Source organism: Triturus cristatus, chromosome 2_2, assembly GCF_964204655.1.
Source record: "Triturus cristatus chromosome 2_2, aTriCri1.1, whole genome shotgun sequence".
Taxonomy (NCBI): Eukaryota; Metazoa; Chordata; class Amphibia; order Caudata; family Salamandridae; genus Triturus; species Triturus cristatus.
In genome coordinates this window covers 434,579,545-434,598,394 of record NC_140582.1, presented here as the reverse complement: position 1 = coordinate 434,598,394, position 18,850 = coordinate 434,579,545, and the positions used below count along the sequence as shown (strand labels likewise).

The 18,850-nt window shown below is 43.2% G+C and overlaps 1 protein-coding gene across 2 annotated transcripts in view; it reads right to left on the bottom strand.

The window, feature by feature from the left end:
- Positions 1-18,850, bottom strand: part of LOC146862330 (cilia- and flagella-associated protein 337-like) — a 336,132-nt gene that overhangs the window by 276,473 nt on the left and 40,809 nt on the right. For both annotated transcript variants that reach the window (XM_085641532.1, XM_085641531.1), the window contains one exon: positions 6,137-6,229. In XM_085641532.1, the coding sequence (XP_085497658.1) occupies positions 6,137-6,229 (93 nt within the window). The remainder of the gene's footprint in view (positions 1-6,136; positions 6,230-18,850) is intronic.

The following is an 18,850-nucleotide window of genomic DNA, read 5'->3' as shown; positions in this document are numbered from 1 at the left end:
ATGGACTATTCCCAGTGCTTTTTAATCAATAATTAGAAGTTTTCTCAAAAAGGTACGAATGTGCTGTGGAAGAAGAGCAGTGTGCATGTGAAAGCGGGGGACATTTGGTGCAAAAGTTTCAGGAAAATCTGTGCTGTAGGCTTCCTATGCAAAATTGCAGGCACGTCTGTGTTTTACCACACCGTGAAAAGGAGAGAGAAGGAGAGCACCATATTTACAGAAACATGGCTCTCTGCTCCCCTTTCCTTAGTGCCAGTGCTGAAATCAGCTACCGTGTGCCACGGAGACACGTTTATGCCATAGATCGATGATGTCTCCATGAGTCTAGCATAGGTTTTGTGCTGGAAGGTTAGCCTCCTTCCAGTACAAAATACCATGCTTAGACTAACTTTAACCCTTTCCCCTCTTTATATGTGTGCTGTAAAGTGCAGCACACGTAAAACATCGGAAAAGGAAGAAAAGATTTGCATTTCTCCTTCTTTGCACCTACTTCAAAAGGGAGCACTTTTCTGATGCTAAACCCTGCATACTTTATCTTGTAAATAGGGTTCAGAGTCATAAAGCTTTGGTGGTTGCTCGGTAATGCCCATGCAGAACCCTTGGTACGCCCTCTTGGCGCTGAGTAATGCAAAGCAGCACTATGCACTGCTTTGCATTACTTTCACATTATTTAGAGCCCTGAAGAAGTTTAGCGCTGGAAAGTAAATCGGAAATAAAAGGATTTTGTGCCGATTTGCGTCACTTTTGTGATGCAAACACAGCATAAAATCTTAGTAAATCTCCCCATCAATATTGACTCATTCTTCAACAGACTTCACAAAATAAAGGATATGATCAATGTTGGGGCGGAAATGTCACCTAGACGATGTACAGTCATGTTACCAGCCCTGAGTGCGCCAGTGCGATTGTCTGGTGTCCTGGTTTTTGATTGTGACATTAGCCTCATGCTAATTTAGTGTGCGCACAGAGACCTAGGCCTGTCCCTTGATGTAGGTGAGGTCCTGGACCTGTACTGTGACCCGGAGGTATGCAGCAGGCATGCCCTCACTTTACCGACAACTGACTAGTGTCCCAGTCATGGGCTTAGCGTGTGCAGCAGTGATGGCAGGATATGGTGTTTTGTGAATCCACAGTTGTGACCAGATCTTTTTATCTGTGTCACTGGAGTGGAGGCCTACTGGCCCACTTGTGCTTCTATGTGGTAACACAGATCCTAGCGCTAAAATCCCAAGTGTATTGTGTGCCTGCTTTGGGTATGTACCTGTGGGGTGCACTGTGTGTATGAGTGAGCCAAAGTAATGGAGACCAATGAGATCCATTTTGGAAGCCCCGGCCTGCTCCTGTGCACAAAATGGAGGTAAAGCTGTTTTCCCAGAGACTACCAGGCAAGTACTGAAGGGGTTGTCCTTGGCCCAGTCTGCAGAGCCATAGTAGGATGGACTCAGGGACATCAGCGGTAAACACCCCAGCCCTTACGGCTCCGAGGCCCAGTAGCTCTTGCGTGCACCATGGCCCCGGATTGAAATCTGACAATTATCCTTTTTTCAGGCATATTTTAGAGAAATTAAATTGATGATTTGAAAAATAGCAGGTTATCGAATGTCTATATCTTTTGCAACTTGTAGTGTAACCTTAGCTATGTTATGTGGATGACCTTCAGACTTCAAGTGATGCAGCTGTTAGAAGATGACTTTCTGTTGGGGTGCTTTGGCCAAATCCAGTGCTTGCTGCCCAACCTTAATTCGTCACCTAAGTGGAGGAATTTTGTTTTTCTTATGTTTAAAAGCTTACATAAGCATAAAATAAATTTGAACATGTTGGAATAACACAGCAGATTTTTATTACACAGATAATTAGTTTACATTTAAAAAACAGTAAAACAGTATAATAAATATGACCTTACATTATACCTTCTGCGCAATGAAGTTTGCTTAAAAGATGGTGTATTGTTTGATGTTTTTAATAAAGCATGGCAATTTTTAAAATGTTAATGGTAATAAGGAGAATGAATGCTGATCAAGAAAGTTGCTTTACAATTTAAATTGATATTAAAAAGGAAATCGAAATACATTTCTAGATAAAAAGAAGGTATCAATTGAACCATAAAAGTTTCCTTTTAAATGATTGTGAGAAAGTGCGTAATTTTTTGCATGGTCACCTCCATTTTGTTTTTACTGATGTTGCTGTGTTTTTCAACTCTGCCCACTGGGGAAATGCGGCCCAGTCTCCAGTATATGTCTCTGAACCCTAAAACATGATAAAATTTGCTAACTCATAATTGTAATATTTACCTACTCAGAGAGGCCATAGTATATGGTGTAGGAAATACATCAATGGCATTGAAACGTTAAAAGTAATCTGTGGACTGCAGCACTTTGTGACATCCACTAGGCTGGAACATGGGTTCAAGCCTTTCGGCGTAATCTGACTCTTGCAGCTTTTTACCCAGCAGGAAAACCTAGCAAAATAAACTCTTTTCACAGGAAGGAACCCTATTTTTAAATATTAAATGTGTCACCCAAAGGTAGGCCTTATAGCCCACAAGGTAGGGTACCTAGTATCTAAAATGCACATGTAAGTATTTAATATTGGCATGTACCCACTGTGATTGGCGCCCAAAAATGTTTTCACTATGAAGAGCTGTAGTTGTCCTTCGAAGAAAAACTAAAGTTCAGAATAAAATCATAGGACTGCTAACTTTGGATTGGGATAAGGTATGGGGCATTTAAACCAATATTTTAAATATTTACTAAATGTCAAATTCAAGGGTAAAGCTGATTTCTTAATAAATATTTAGAACTTAAAAAGTTACATTTTACCTGCCTGGCCTTCACTATGCTAATCAGCATTAGCAAGTTAGTAGATGGCCCTGCTAGTGCTTTCCCTTAATGATGTGTGAAAAACGCTCCCATAGCAGGAACACTGGCTTAGCCCTTTTCACAGGAAGATATGGGTGTGAGGTATGTAATAGATAGCGGCTCAGGAAAGATAGCTGCAGAGGGCACACCAAATTCATTAACGTGAAAGGGACCACCATAGTTAAGTGTACAGGAAGACCTGAAGAAGATAAGCATTCTGTTCTGTAGACCTTTAGCCAATTTGGTAGCAGACCAGAGGGGGGGCTGGTCCCAAAACCTGCTGAGTGTAGCTGAAGAGGAGGGGACTGCTCATTTTCCTAAACACACACCTGGCTAGCACACAAGCTTCCATAAGGGGCAGAAAATTCTGCCATGTTGGATTTGCCTCAGAATAGTGCCCTCTGGGGTAGTTTGCAGTAAGAAAAACAGTATGTGCGGCATAAGTACAATGCATAAGTACAAAGGGTTTCCCAATGGAAGTTTTTTCTACTTTTTCTCAAAGTTGTCGCCTCACCCACAGCTCACCAGAACACTCATGGACCTGGAGAAGAACACAAAAGGATTGGACCTGATGTCTGAAAATCTGTGTAGAGACCTGAAGGACTGGTCCTGCTCCCACTTGTACCCAGGACTCAGATGGACTTCAATAGTCAGTTGGATGACCTCCTGCATAGCTACAGGAACAGAACAAGCTCCAAGACTCCTTTCTCATGCAGTGCCCCGCTGATCAGTACCAACTAGAACTGGACTGGGTCATGCTGATGGCCTCTGCTGGGGTGAGCCTTGACCTTTAAGTGCTAAGGTCCTGCAAGTCTTAGAAGTGGCCAAGAGGAGCTGCTACAGAAACTGAAAAGTTGGGATTTAGAAAATATTTGGACTTCCAAGACTTCCATAGCATCAAGTAGGACATCATTGCAAAGATGTTTGATTTCAAAACATCTTCGTCAGATACAGCATCAGGGTTGCCCAACTGGAGGAGTTTTAGCATCATAAAAAGACAAAAACTGAAAGTAAATCTTGACGAGGTGAAGATGCAAAAGGTATCCGCCCCATGAAAGGACTTCATTGGCTGCCAAAATTGAATGTCCCTTGCTCATAGCTTTTCCTGCAAAACCAAATGGCTTCAGCTGGAACTTGTCCAGCAGCTACCCGGCTTTGAGAGGACTTCGGAAGACACAACCTTGCCCCGCTGCAGAATTTCAGAGACTAGGTCAGAAAGTAGAATCTTTGACTAGGACAAAACCAGCTTGGTATATACGAACGGCACTCCATCGTGGTCGGCCAGAAATCACGCCTAGTTACAAGTCAACTACAAACAGTGACTACTGATTGGCACTATATCTTTTCTCAGCACGTTTTGCCTTCCTTATTTATAATTTTATTTCTCCCATTCACCTTATTTGGTTTTTGGCTTTTATATGTAATTTTGCGCGTTAATGTTTTCTCTATCTTCCTAAATTGGTTGTGGAATTTTCATTGTGTTGTGTTTTGACCTTTTGTTACTGCTGAACACGTTCTACATTTTTCCAAGTTAAGCCTGCCTGCTCTGTTTTGTAGATGCCAGGCGGATAAGCTCAGTTTAAATTAGTTTAAATTATTAAAACAGTGTTTTACCTTGACACATTTGTTATCTTAATCCTTGTGGTGAAGTCACATCAACCCTAATTATTAACCCACTTTCTTGCAATGTTGAAATCACATCACAATGTGTGATTAAAACATATACAACTACACCATGCCTGATAAGTGGGTGAATTCAAATATTGATTAACAATCGCTTTTAGATTCTGTAAAATCTAATTGGGTACACGGAATGAGCTTTCAGTTTTGTAATGATTTTAACTAGTGTCAAAATAAAAAAACTGATTCTCATTCTAAAAATTCTGAAAATATTGTTTGTAAAGATGGCTACCCCTTTTCCCTACTTGAATATAATTTTCAATAGTATTTCTACGTTTATTCCATAATAATTTCTTGCTAGATATGTTAAAAAGCCCCCTCTTTTGATTTTCTGTTCATTATGCAATAGGACTCGTGGTTCCTTCTCAGTTTCAACTAAAACTGTTTTACAGATGATCCTGGGATACTGTGAAAGTGATGTGCATCAGAAGTGTCTTTAGTGGAACATGTTTTAAGTACCAACAGAAGTTTTTCAACACTTTGAGTTGTTTGTATACATTTGACCCGATTGACATAGATTTTACTGTGAGCATGTATAACTTATTCGTAAAGTACTCCTGGCTTAGTGTTCAATTTTGGGAGTAAGAAAGTAGTAAACCAGGTGTACTCCTGAATTACACCTGGAATCCAGAAGTAAGTCTCTACTAATACAAGAGTAAGTCACACCTACTCACAGCAAACTGTGAATCAGACTCATTGTTTCCACCAAGGATCCCTTTTCTCTCTTGGAACTGAAAACACGAAACTTTACCCTTGCAGAGAACGGCATTACTATTCAAAGCTGGCACCCTACACTAGTAAATATACAGGCCGCCCATCAATTCAACCACCCATCTCATCAAGAACTCGCACATTTCTGATATTGTTTACAACTGATAGATGGCTTAGAGGCCCAGTACATAACATGGATGTTGGGTGCCCAAACTGTAGCAAAGTGGAGGTTGGGCACTTCAAATAGAGGTCCAGTGACATATTACCACTGAACTGACCAATTGAATATGGCGTTTTAACATCTATGCCACTCAACATCACAACAAACAAGCTAATAGTTGGGAACTCCAATAAATGCAAGTTGTAAGATACATCAGAAAGCTCCTCCAGAAGGAAAAATTCCAAACTATACTTACAAAATCAAAATCATATGAATGAATAGTTCGTGTTTGGAAGGTCATAAGAGGGCTATATTTTCACTCATGTCAATTGTTTTGTCTCTTTGTCTCCTCTGAAAAAATAAAAAGTATCTAGTTTCTCTCAGATCACTAATAACAGGGTCAAGGTCACCTGCTGGAGCAGTAAACAATAGGATTGTCCTAGACAGTGGCGTTAGCATCCCAACCAGCCCTTTGTAGGAACTGGGACAGCCTGTGACTGTCAATGAGCCCATGCCACCAAGAAGCGAATATTACTGTCACGCCCAACCTTTGTTTTGGTGCACTAAAAAGGATTGGAAAGATGCTGACGAAGAGCCTGTCCTATTCAGCATCGCAATAGTCAAAGTTGAGTCATTCAACAGTCCTTGGCTGCATACTAGGCAATTCCCACTACAGTAATGAGCAGGAAAGACTTATTGAAATAGGGCTGCAGTCGTGACCTCTTACCTGCAGTCCAGGCGCAGAGGCATCGTTTCAAAACCAATGATTTGGCAATAGGGTTCAAAATTGGAGAGCTCGTAGAGTCGAATTTCTCTGTCACTGAAAATAGAATGTCTTGTAAGTAAAAGATACATTATTTCAATAATTCATATCCAAACAGTAAAGTATTTAAACAATTATCATCATTTATCCCTAAATTGTGGGGTAATCCCCTGAGGTGTCTCGCATTACCTCTCATTTCAGGGATTGCACAAAGGGAATAAGCTTTGACCTATGGGAAGCTGTTACCAATGAGGATTTGTAACCTATTTACTGCCACCAGCTTTAAGCTAGGGTCAAGAAACTGTGCTAATTTCAAGAAGCAAAGAGCAATTTGCACTCAACTCTGAATGCACATAAAACAAGTTTCAAAATCTGTGGCTATTTTAAGATATGTAATGTAAGGTGGAATTGTAGAGCATTACTTGTCACCTGTGAGCTACCCCTTACAGACTGCTTCAGTTGTCTGTTGGTAACTATCCTATTGCATTCAAATATGGATTTCATGACCCATGGAATCATGTGGCGTTCTTGTCAATCTCAGTGTCCTGCTCCTGATATGATGGCTTTCTTCCATGTTCTTTTGTTTGTGCTGCCCAAGGAGCATTTCTATCTCACCTTGTTTTGATTGGATGAGTTGTACCCTTCCACTGCTGGTATCAGGACCCTTCATTGCATTGCATGAGGGGCTATTGTATCTGCCTCACTCTATTTCTCCTTACCCACCTTTTATTCTCCCTTCCCCCTTTATTTAAAAATGAGCCCCGTGCCTGCCCTTACCAAGCTCCGTCTCCTGCTGCCACTTCCCCACAGTAAATGGCCATCCGTTCCAAGATGGATGCATGTGCCTGCGAGCATATATGTGTACTCATGGCAATCTTCTTGGAATGCTCTTCATTATGTTTATTAGGCTAAGAGCCCAATTACGAGTTCGGAACCTGTGGTGGTGGTCCCTGGACTCCCAGCGTGTCAGTCCACCTGCCGTATTACGACTTTGGCGGTAGGACCACCACAGGACTGCTGCTACCATCAAGATCCTTGACCCCATGACAGTGCCTCAGCAGTCAGAGGCCATAATATGCTGGCAGCACAGATGCTGCACCGCCAGGCACATTATGACTTTACTCACAGCCCTCCTTTTCATGGTGGTGAGCCTGCCATGAAAATGCCGGCGGTGAGGAAAACAAGGGGGCTGTACAGGGCCCCCTGGTGCCTCTGTGCACGGGGTGCAGGCAAGGAGGCACATGGTGTGCCCCTCTGTCTGTATGCTTCCCCATGTTCCTGCACGGAATGAAATGCACAACATTGTGCATTTTCGGTCTGTGCAGTGCCTTTCTAAGGCTCACTGCCTGGGACAGCCAGAGCACCACCCGCCAGACCAGGAGAAAACTCCAAATCTGGCGGGCTGTCAGCGGTTGGGTTTGGCGGCGTGGCAGCGGGGCGCTGGCATGGCGCCCCGCTGCTACACCGCCAAAGTCATAATCAGGCCCTACGTCTAACCGTAGCCCCAAAGCCTAGTCCCAAACCTTCCCACCTAAACCTAAGCATATAAAACCGAACTATATCCAAACTGTATTTTTAAATACCTAAACTAAAACTGAAATGTTTGAGCACTTTATTCTAAGTCTATGCAGCCAAAATGTAACCCCTAATATCTAACAGTTCAAGCCGATGTCAGGGTTCTAAATCGTTTTTTGTTAAATATTTTATTGATTAATTTTCTCAAGAAATTGGCAAAAGCATACCTAGTAAAATAGTGAGTCCACAATATAATACCAAAAAGTCAATCCAGTGAATACAATTTAATTTCAATTAAGGAAAATATTCAGGATTGTATTGTACTATATATTCCACAATGACAGGAGTGAGCAAAAACAACCACAAACAGTGGGAGACTAGGAAGGGAGAAAAAGTGGAGGACTTCACATAAGATGCCTTGAAAACTAACACATAAATAAACATTGTGCATACAAACTCAATAGAATCCAACATCTTCAGTTGTTTTAAAGGAAAATATCTCAAAAAGAATTGAGTTATATAATGAGGTAAGACTGTATTTGTGAAGGATAGAGGGGTTGCACTTATTCATATGTAATGTTTGGGATAGCAACATATATAAGAGATACCTATATTTATCAAACCTGTGGCATTCTTCAGGGGGGTGTCAATCTCCTTTGAAGTCGTTGTATGTTACATAACGTGAGCCACCAATGGAAAGGAAAAAATTTGTTTTGTTTTAACAGGAATAACAGCAACATTTTTACCATACAATTTCATTTTTCTGTGCTATAGAACCTAATACTGCTTTGTGATTGCATTTATGACAATTTAGCCCCATTGTGTGTCTTTAGTCAAAATTCTACAAACACAAAACAGCCGAATTAGAATTACTCATTTCCGTTCTGTCCAATTAGAATAGCAGCCTGACAGAGGCAAGCTGAGGAAAGTTTAATTGGTTGCCATGAGGTAAACACAGCTAAATGTGACAGGTCTTTTCCCCAGACAGCAGCACAGTCACTCCTGGCTGATTCCTTGAATCCTATGGGGGGATTTGTAACAACATCTCAATTTCTGCCCTCAGTAGCGTGCTTAACCACGCCACGCCCCTCAACCTGTTCCACATTAGAACTAGAAAGACCGGTTTCTTTTTCAAATTAAACAGTGTCGGTGTGGGGAGATAGTGCGAACATCTCCGGTGGCAGACTAAGGTGTGAACTGACTACCATCTTCAAACACAGGGATGTAGAACTCTAGTCACTTACCTTGTGACAAGCTGTTAGCACATAGCCTGAGTGAAGGGATTTTACACCAATCAAGTGCCAAAGAGTGTCCCGACAACCAGACGGGTAACTAACAAAATGGCAACAGGTGCTATGGCTTCTTGGGCTATGTGTCTGAGGGGTCCAAGTCACCCCAATTAGTGGCTACTTTTTACAATAAAACCAGGTGATGGGGGCCCTATTTCTTGTCCTCTTGCGCCCTTGCTAGGCCACCAGTGAGGAGCACAAAGGATAATACGCATATAGAACCCTACCATTGCTACTTCAACATCATTTTTCCTATAAAAAAGGGCTATCGACCTCTCCAGTCTGTACTTTGGGCTTCTTCGGGTAGCTGATAAAGTGACTTCTTTGAAATGTTTCAAGGCACCCTCCTAGTTTTGGTTTTGTTAGGTGCTGGCTCCCTTTACCCCGTTTCTGAGAAGTTGTAGGAAAAGCTCACACATCCATTGTGTATAACTATCCTTTATTCAACTCTGCAGTGAAAGGCCGGACAGCATAGTAACAGCACCCTCCTTGTCCAAGCTTCCCCCCACCTGCCACCCTCCAGAACCCTCAGCCCCCACATTCTAACACACATCCTAGTGACGCCGTGCACATTCTAATGCTGGAGAGCAGCAACACCACAGGAGTCAAAAACTTTATTGTGACATTTTTTCCGTTACAAATCTTCCTTTATTTTACCCAAATGCAGCACAGGTGAGGAGCTCAAGAGACTTGTCTGCGGCATGCTGCCAGTGCCTTGCACGAGTCCAGGGGCGGCCCCTTCATTAAGGTGGAGGAGTGTCGCCCCACTGCTCCTTGAGCAGGAAAAATAAAATGGTTATTATCATTTTATTTTTTGCAGGTTCGGTGCTCGGTTAGGGTGGGGCGGGGCTGGTGGCACAGGGGGAGGTGAGGTTTGCACACTCAAGGGCGCATGACTGCTTGGCTGGCCGTCTTAGGCCGCCCAAACAGTTCATGCGTACTTTGCATGTTCCCCACTAGGTTCTGCTACACAGCCTGGTGGGGAAAGTGCCCAGGCCCCCAGTCCTCATCTAATCACCGATCCACGGCGCTCATACCAATCACAACGCTGCATTGCAGCGTTGTGATTGGGTATGGGGAGCCTAGGTGCTTCCTGGTTCCGGGACTTGCCGGAGAAGCAGAGTAGAGACTCTGCCGACGGCAGAGGTAAGTGATATTTTTTTAATTTCGTCTCCCCGTCACCTCTCCACCCTCATTCCCTGCCAGCCGCTACTGCACACTTCATAAGTGCATGTATTTGCTTTTGTTCTAGCACAGCAGTAATTGTATTTCAATGGAGCTGAGCTATGGCCTGCCCATCTCAAGTCAAGTCAAGAATACTTTATTCGGTTTTAAAGACAAAAAACCATGAAAGTTACAGCATTAAATTACAATTTAAATACAGACACAAGAAAATATAAAAGGGAGAAAGGTAAACTTAAAATACATCTAGACTCAGTGATTTCCTAAGTTTAAAAACGTTTTTTAAATAAGTTAAAACTGCGGTAACAGTAAGAACAGTGTCCATTCTCTGAAGCTCTAAGAAAGCCAAGCGACATTTGTTAATTTTCCATTCTTTGAGGAGTGGAATAATATATGTCTTACGAGGTAAGGTATAAAAGGTGCAGAAAAACAGAATATGAATATCTGACTGGGATGAAAAGTCATCACACGGACATAATGGTAGGCTCGATGGCCAAGAATTCATAACTGGGAAAGACAATAATCTAAAAACAATAGACAATCTTAAACGAGTCAAAATAAAACGTTCATAATTAGACATCGGCAAAGTTAAGTAAGGCTGCAGGCTACTGCTCGTTAGAAGGGAAAAATGCAGAGACACAGTTTTTTTCTTCAATTCCTCTTGGCTTCTATTTTCTATAAGGTAATCCAGGGATAGTTTAGACAAAAGATTCCTGGATAAACCTTCCATTGAGGATGGATCTGCAAAATGGTGTTGGCGACCAAATTTGGCAAAAAATGATTTGATGTAGTTTAGCCAATCTAAACGGTCCACGTTTTCCAGTTTTATAACATCCTGAAGGATGGCTCGATTCAGGGAGCACTCATCAGTTGTCCAAACCCTGTGCCACAGAAGAATGGGTTGAATTCTGATCAAATCAGATATATAGTTTAGGCCAAGTTCAGAATGACAAATATAGGTCACGACACTTTGGGGGACTCTCAAAACATGTCTCAGAAACCTATTCTCAGCTTTCTGAAGTAGATCAATGTTAGTGTGGCCCCAGAGGCCCGAGCCATACATAGCAACCGAGGTACATGTAGCTTTATAAATAGTTAAAATTTCCTTAATTGGTTTCTTTCCCAATTTTTTAATAAAATTCATTAGGGCCATTGTAGTTTTTTGAAACAGGAGAGTTCTTGCCTTTACCGCGTGAGACCACGCCCCAGTTTCATGGAACAGTACGCCAAGGTATGGGAAGATAGAGGTAGATTCCAATGGAACGTTATTTAAAAACATTCTTTTTGCATGATTACCAGATTTAGTGCCACAGTTCATTGAAAAAGTTTTAGAGCAATTAACTTTTAAGTCTAGACTAGACATAAAGCACTCAAAAGATTTTATCAAATTTTGTAAAGCCACGGGAGTGCGGGCCGTTAAAACCGCGTCATCCGCATACAGGAGTGCGGGGATAAACCTCCCCCCAACCCTAGGTATGTCCCCGCGATCACGCAGAAGATGACGCTCAAGGCCATTAATATACAACAAAAATAAAAAGGGTGCCAGGACGCAGCCCTGGCGAACGCCCCGGCCAACCTGAAATGACCTTGTACATTGACCCTCACGGCCGTAGCGGACCGAAGCTGAGGCACCTGAATAAAGATCCTTCAAGAAACAAACAATGGAATCTTCCACGCCTATCTCTCTTAAAATAGTCCATAATTTAGCATGGGAGACACAGTCAAACGCCGATGAAAGGTCGACGAATGTGAGATAGAGGCGCTCCCCCTTGATCCTCAGGTAGTTTGATTGTATAATCATTAAGTTTAGGCACTGTTCTTGAGTTCCAATACCCTTTTGGAAACCATATTGTAAATCGCTCATTATTTTATTTTCTTCTGCCCAGGTTTGCAGTCTGACCAAAATGATTCTCCCAAGAATCTTGACGGACGAATCTAATAGAGAAATTGGTCTGTAGCAGGCGCAGGATTGCCTGTCGCCCTTCTTATAGATAGGTACAATCACAGAGGTGAACCAGGACGGATTTAGGCCCCTAGCCAGAGCTGCATTAAATAATTGCACAAGCATGGGGCCCCAGAGCTCAACATTATCTTTAAACAGGTCAGCAGGGATACCATCAGGCCCTGCAGCCTTGCCACCCTTCGTTGCATTCAAAGCCAAGTTGACTTCCTCCAAATTTACAACCAGTTTAACTACCTTGTCCGCTATATGGACCCCGGGAGAAATATCAGTAATATGAAGATTGTCATGCGGTGTATAAAGACAAGAAAAATGCATAACCCAATCCTCCTCAGTGATGCCATTTTCTATACGCGCCTTGGTGTTATCATAAAGAAGAGGGGTATTAACAGCCTTCCAGAAGGCAGACGCATCCTTCTGTTGTGACGCTTCGCATAGCGCTTCCAGGGCCTCCTTTTTTATAACCATTTTCCTATTTGTTAGGGCTTCATTATATGCTTTCCTGCAGATTCTTATTTCAGTAGTATTACGTGGTACTTGGTGGATAGCTCTTTTCAGGGAGGTTAAGGAGCTGGTGCAGGCGTTGTCAAACCAGCTCCTTTTACCCTTTGCCCTATCATTTGCCACAACCCATAAATCTTCCTTAATAGTAAAAGCTATTAAGTTAAAATGTTTAATTATAGAATCAGGACTAGAATTATCGTCCAAGCATGTGGCAAAACTGGTAGAGCAGATACCCAGTAATTTATCTAAAAACCTTTCCGGGACCACCTTATTCCATTTTAAGCTATACCCGTTTTGTCTACCAAGGACCACGTCCGAAACTACATGAAGCGAAGACGCGTCCGTTTGTTGGTCCAAAAAGAGATTTTCAATTTCCATAATCTGAGGCAGATGGTCACTCACTGGCTGGTCTATAATATTGAACTTAATAATATTGTGGCGACAACTATTAGAGGCAATAATAAAATCAATAATAGACAGTGCTCCTCTACCAACAAAAGTTGGCACAAAGATAGAGGGCATTTGAGCAATTTCATTTACAAAACCTAAATCATACATAAACAATATGTCATTTAGTAAATCCCCAATCAGAGAATGTTCAAAATGAGTTGAATTTGTTTCCTGTTCGATAGTTAAACCGCATAAACCCTGTTTACCTTTAGTGCAGAGTTTACAGTTAAAATCCCCCCCCAAACAAACATAACTTCTCTATCGGTTTTGTCTATTTCATAATGTATATCATCCCTCAGCGTGGATAGAACGCTGGGGATTTCTTTCCTTGGTATGTTATTATAGAAATTAATTACAGCGACATTTAGTCCCTTGCTATTCCTTAAAATTATTAAATGATAAAAACTAGATTTAGGAGAAAAACGGATAACCTCGTATTTAAGCTGATTGGAAACTAAGGTTAGTAGACCACCCTTAGCTCTTCCATGGGTGCTCCCCACAGCCGGGGTGAAAAAACTTCTGTATCCATTAATATTTACCGGATCCAAGGACCAGGTTTCCTGGAAAGCCAGGATATCATGGCCCTCAATAATGGAGCCCCATGATGGATTGTTGATTTTCTCCCTTAAACCGGCCACATTCCAGAATAAGAATGTACAGGCTTTCCTGATTACTTTAGTACCTTGATTACTTTGGGAGGAAGATACCTTTGTTTCCTCAGGTCGAGTACAAGTAGAGGCACCAATAGGTCCCTCAACATTTGATTTGAGTAAGAAGAGAGCCTTGTGAGTGTTACTACAGCTAACCTCACTTATGTTGTCATTAATCAAAGTCTGGGTAATTTGTACTGGGTAGCGTCCTCAGTGAGAGGTAAGGGGGCCTGAACTTTGGGGATCAACGGGACATTATCGAGTTTAGGCCCTAGCCTAATGGAAAAATTGTCACATACAGTTTTCCTATGTCAATCCACAAATTCCAAACCTGAAAAAACATCAAAATGGTTTTGAGTAGGCAAATTATAAATGGACGGGGCAATGTCATTCCCGTCCCATGTATAATTATTCGGGCCTCTATGCAAGGAGTAAGGGTGTCTGAAGTACTGATGGTGATTGTATGGACCACGAGGTTGTACAAAGGGAGTCCGGCTATGACCATGATGAATACGAGCAGACCTAGTGACTGTCTGCCATCTATCCGCCTGGTTCGTAGGGGATTGAGTTGGCACATATGGATAAAAATAATTCAAGTAATGTGTAGAAATAGCATCACTACTACTATGGACATACCAGTCCCCAATGTGCCTAACTGCCCTATGATCTTTAAAATTCACAATAATTACGTCCCCTTTTTTGTCTTTGGGACGCACCCCCACCCATTCACAACGCCTCACATGCAATATTTCCCCATTAATATAAGCAGGCAAGGATCTGTTTTTACGCAACCAGTAAACAACTTTGTTCCGAAGACCGTGATAATCTTCCCTAGTCCCAATAGGGAGCTCGGGAACGCCGGCTAAAATGATTACGTACGGGGCAGCTTCAGGAGGAAGGTCCACTATTGCGTGATATTGCCGGTATTTATTAAGGTCACTTCCAATCCCAAAGTCTTTAATGGCTGGATTATCAAGACTTTGTGATGGGACTGATTTTGAGTCTAAACTTGGATTGACTTTTGAATTATCAGATGTCTTACTGTGTGCAATGTTATTCGTTAGTGTGGGTATTATAGGGGAAAGAGGATGAGATGGCAAGTATCCCTTCTGAGTAGATGGTAAAATAGTAGGATGGCTTGTAGGTCCAGAGATAGTGTTTGTCAAGGCTTTAGCGGGTGTATAAAAAGAAGTGATGTTTTTTAAACCTGACACGCAGCCCGAAAGAGCAAGAGTATTATCTGCCAGCTTTTTCTCTATAGAATCCAAGCGAGTGTTTAATAATGAAATATTATCCAGAAGGGGCTGTATTAGGGGTTTCATCACTTGGTCGATTTTGGCCAAAGTGTCGGTCGCAGTCGTGCAACCATAATTGGTCTGTGGAGGCAGATTAAGAACAGACACTTGGGCCATCGTATCCATCAAAATTGGGGTGATAATTTTCTTCAGGTTCTCGGATAGCCATTTTAAAGTTGAATCTTCAGAGCCATTGTCACAATTAGTCCCTTTAGATTCCCCATTAGTTGATATAGGGGGTGAGGCAGGAGAAAAGCTGAGCAAATTTGGAGAGCCTTCATCAACACTGCTAGAGCAAAAGCTCAGCAGAGATGCAGAGGCATTGATGGGCGTGTTTAAGGGGGAATCAGTTACAGAACAATTAACCACCCCTGGCCCTGTAAGATCTTCAACAGCAGATTTACGAGGTGAAGTAGGAAATAAAGGAGAATTATTTGATTGGAGCGTTAAAAATGGCACTGCATCCAAATGCCCTGAAGCGGGGTTTTTATCCAAGGGAGACTGTATTAGGGAGCAAACTTTTTGTTTGAGGGTTACTGAACTTTGTTGTGCATGCTTCCCCCTATGTCTGCGTTTTACCTTTGTGTATTTTCTAGCCGTTTTGGCAGGTGGCAATGGGAGCTGTGAAGTAACACTAGAATGCCTAGCGTTATGCACCTGAGCGGTAATCATGGTACTCTTATTTGCTCCACAAGGGGTATTACTAGTCATGATAGTCGGAGCCAGGAAGGGAGGGGTTATGTCTTCAAGAAGTCTAATGGGACTCACCTTGCCCAAGGAGGCCCTCCTATCAATGTTAATCTGACTTACTTTTTTAATAAGATGGCTATCCATAGGGCCTGTGGTGTGCAAATGCCTCTCGTCTTTGCCCTTAGTCATCAGGGCAGATAGTTTGCCGACGTCAGTCATTACAATCAGGCAAGAGAAGAGAGAAACTGCACCCAAGGCAAGCCCGCTAAGCCCACAAAATATAGTCGGATAAATAACCCCCTCAAATAGACTACCAGAACATGTAATAATAAACAGCTATGAGTTATAATTGTTGTACGGAACACAGCTGCAAAGTACCTGGCCCAGTCCAGTCTCTTCGGGCCTCGGAGGGCCACAGAGGGCCCCGCCCTTTGCCCGGGCTTCGCCCGGCGCGACCCGCGCGCGATCCCGCGACGCGGTGCTGTGCAGGCTTAAATCTCTCCTCCGGGCGCGGGAAAAGCGTCACTGGATACCAGGGCAGGCTGGGTAATGTAGTCTCCCTCCACGCGACGGCCGCTGGATGTCCGGTTGCGGCAGCGGGAGGGAGAACGGCGATGTCAGCAGCACACTGGGCAGGTCACTGGGTGAGTCTTTCCCCTAATTCGCGCTCCACCCGCTCCTCCGATCTGTGCAGGCTTAAATCTCTCCTCCGGGCGCGGGAAAAGCGTCACTGGATACCAGGGCAGGCTGGGTAATGTAGTCTCCCTCCATGCGACGGCCGCTGGATGTTCGTTTGCGGCAGCGGGAGGGAGAACGGCGATGTCAGCAGCACACTGGGCAGGTCACTGGGTGAGTCTTTCCCCTAATTCGCGCTCCACCCGCTCCTCCGATCTGTGCAGGCTTAAATCTCTCCTCCGGGCGCGGGAAAAGCGTCACTGGATACCAGGGCAGGCTGGGTAATGTAGTCTCCCTCCACGCGACGGCCGCTGGATGTCCGGTTGCGGCAGCGGGAGGGAGAACGGCGATGTCAGCAGCACACTGGGCAGGTCACTGGGTGAGTCTTTCCCCTAATTCGCGCTCCACCTGCCCAACTCATTCCTGGCATACTTTGCACCAGCATTTTACACCAGCCTATCTCTGGTGAAATAGCACTTTCGCTAATTGACATGTAGAGGTGGGTAAACTTGCAAATTTTTTTCTTCATATAACATGCATTCATTCTCATGAAAATTATGTGTTTCGCAAGTATTATGCACATATTATACATTGGAGGTCTTCAGCGTGACAATCATACATGAAGTATTTTCTTGTGTCCGAAATGTGGCGACATGCCAGCTCAATGTATTCTCCTCATAGTTTCTAAAGTGATCCGATTAACGTTTCAAGAGCAACGCATGCAATCATGGTACACATCCAATTCCTGCAAGACATTTTCTGCTTGAACCAATGTTGTTACAAGCAAAAATTCAGCGTTGATCCTAAGGAAAATTATTGAGGTTCATGTGAAATTATGTTCGCATAAAATAATTTTGCACACCACTATCAACAAGATACAAAACTGTAGTCTGGGATAATATCCTTTTTACACCAATCCTTCAGTACAAATGTCTTGCTGGGCTGGTGAAACTTCACTGGTTGCAGGCATATAGTGAAGGTCAAAACACTATCCCTGGTACACAAAGTAATTGTTGGAAGGAAAATCAATCCCCGCTCTAACAGATTCTCCTAATATGAGCCTAAGAGAAATCTTCAATCTACTAGTACACTTTTGATGGTTATTGGGGCTTCCTATTGTGTTACTGCTGCACCTGTGTACAGAGTGGACATGGCTCCCACAGGAGTGCCCGCTCCCTCATACCATGGCTCTATCCAAAATACTTACCCCACTAACTGAGGCTGTGTGCTCTTAGGGGTGCTCTGCAACACGGTTCTCATCCACAGCATTTACTCACCATGTCCTGTAGGAGTAAGGCTTGGGGAAATTACCTGCGGGACTCTGGGGAGCCTCGAAGCACTGGATTGAACAACAAAGCTCACGCATGGCAGATCTCAATTGCGATGCTCAGAGGAGCCCACGGGGGATGTAGAGGAGACCAAACTTCAATCATGTTGTCCCGGTTCTGGGCCAAGGCCTTGAGAATACCACTCTTGAGGCATGGCACACCCCTCCTCTGACCCTCAGATGAGCCTTTGAGCTGTGAAAGAGACTGCATCTGATGCAATGAGGACCCTGAACCATCGCCTGGCAGTGCTGCAGGTAAGAGGTGGGGTAATATAAAAGACAAGGGGTGGGGTGCAGAGCCTATATAGTCCTGACCCCTTGTGTCAGGACTTGTAATGTTCCTACCAGTTCTGGCATGTTGGAGAGACTCCCGACTTCGGTTCTTGAGGTTTGTGGTCTGTCTGAGGTAAGGGCAACCCTTTCTGGTACACACGGTGCTGCCGACAATGAAAACTTAGAGCAGACTGTGCCTTCCAAGAAGGAGTCCCATGAGGAAAAGGAAAAAAACCCATAGGGAAAAAAAAACCTCTGATGGAAGCAGAGACTCATGAATGAAAAGGCAGGAACGAATCTACAATAGGATTAAACACCAGCAAGGAGGAAAAAATAGAAGGCAAGTATCCCAAGCTGGAAAAGAAAGCGTCAATCAGAAACAGAGGTACGCCAACAGGAAGCAAGGTACACCTGGCAGGAGCACAGGTCACCAATAGGAGCGAGGACACACCAGCAGGAGCGAGGAGTGTTGCAACGCAAGGAAATGAAGGATTCAGCCCCTTAAATACCCATGAACAAGAAGTGACTAAACAGGAAGTAAGACCTCTCAACACTCTTCTTTTCCTCTGCATTAGTGTCTCATACCACTATAACCTGTTCTACATCTTGATATTGGCAACTAAGTTCTCTATAGTTAAATGGACGTTTTATTATGACAGCAACAACCTGGGCATAATTAGAGTATGTATTCTCACATGTAACAGCAATTTCTAAGAAGAAATAGTATAACAATATTAACTTATAGTCATGTTTGCCATTGCAAGGTGCCCAAATGAGAGCATGGGCATTATTTCCACAAATATACATCTAAGAGATTCATAGCATGCTTACGTGAGGGAAGGGGGTAAGAGAAAGTTAACATGCCGCT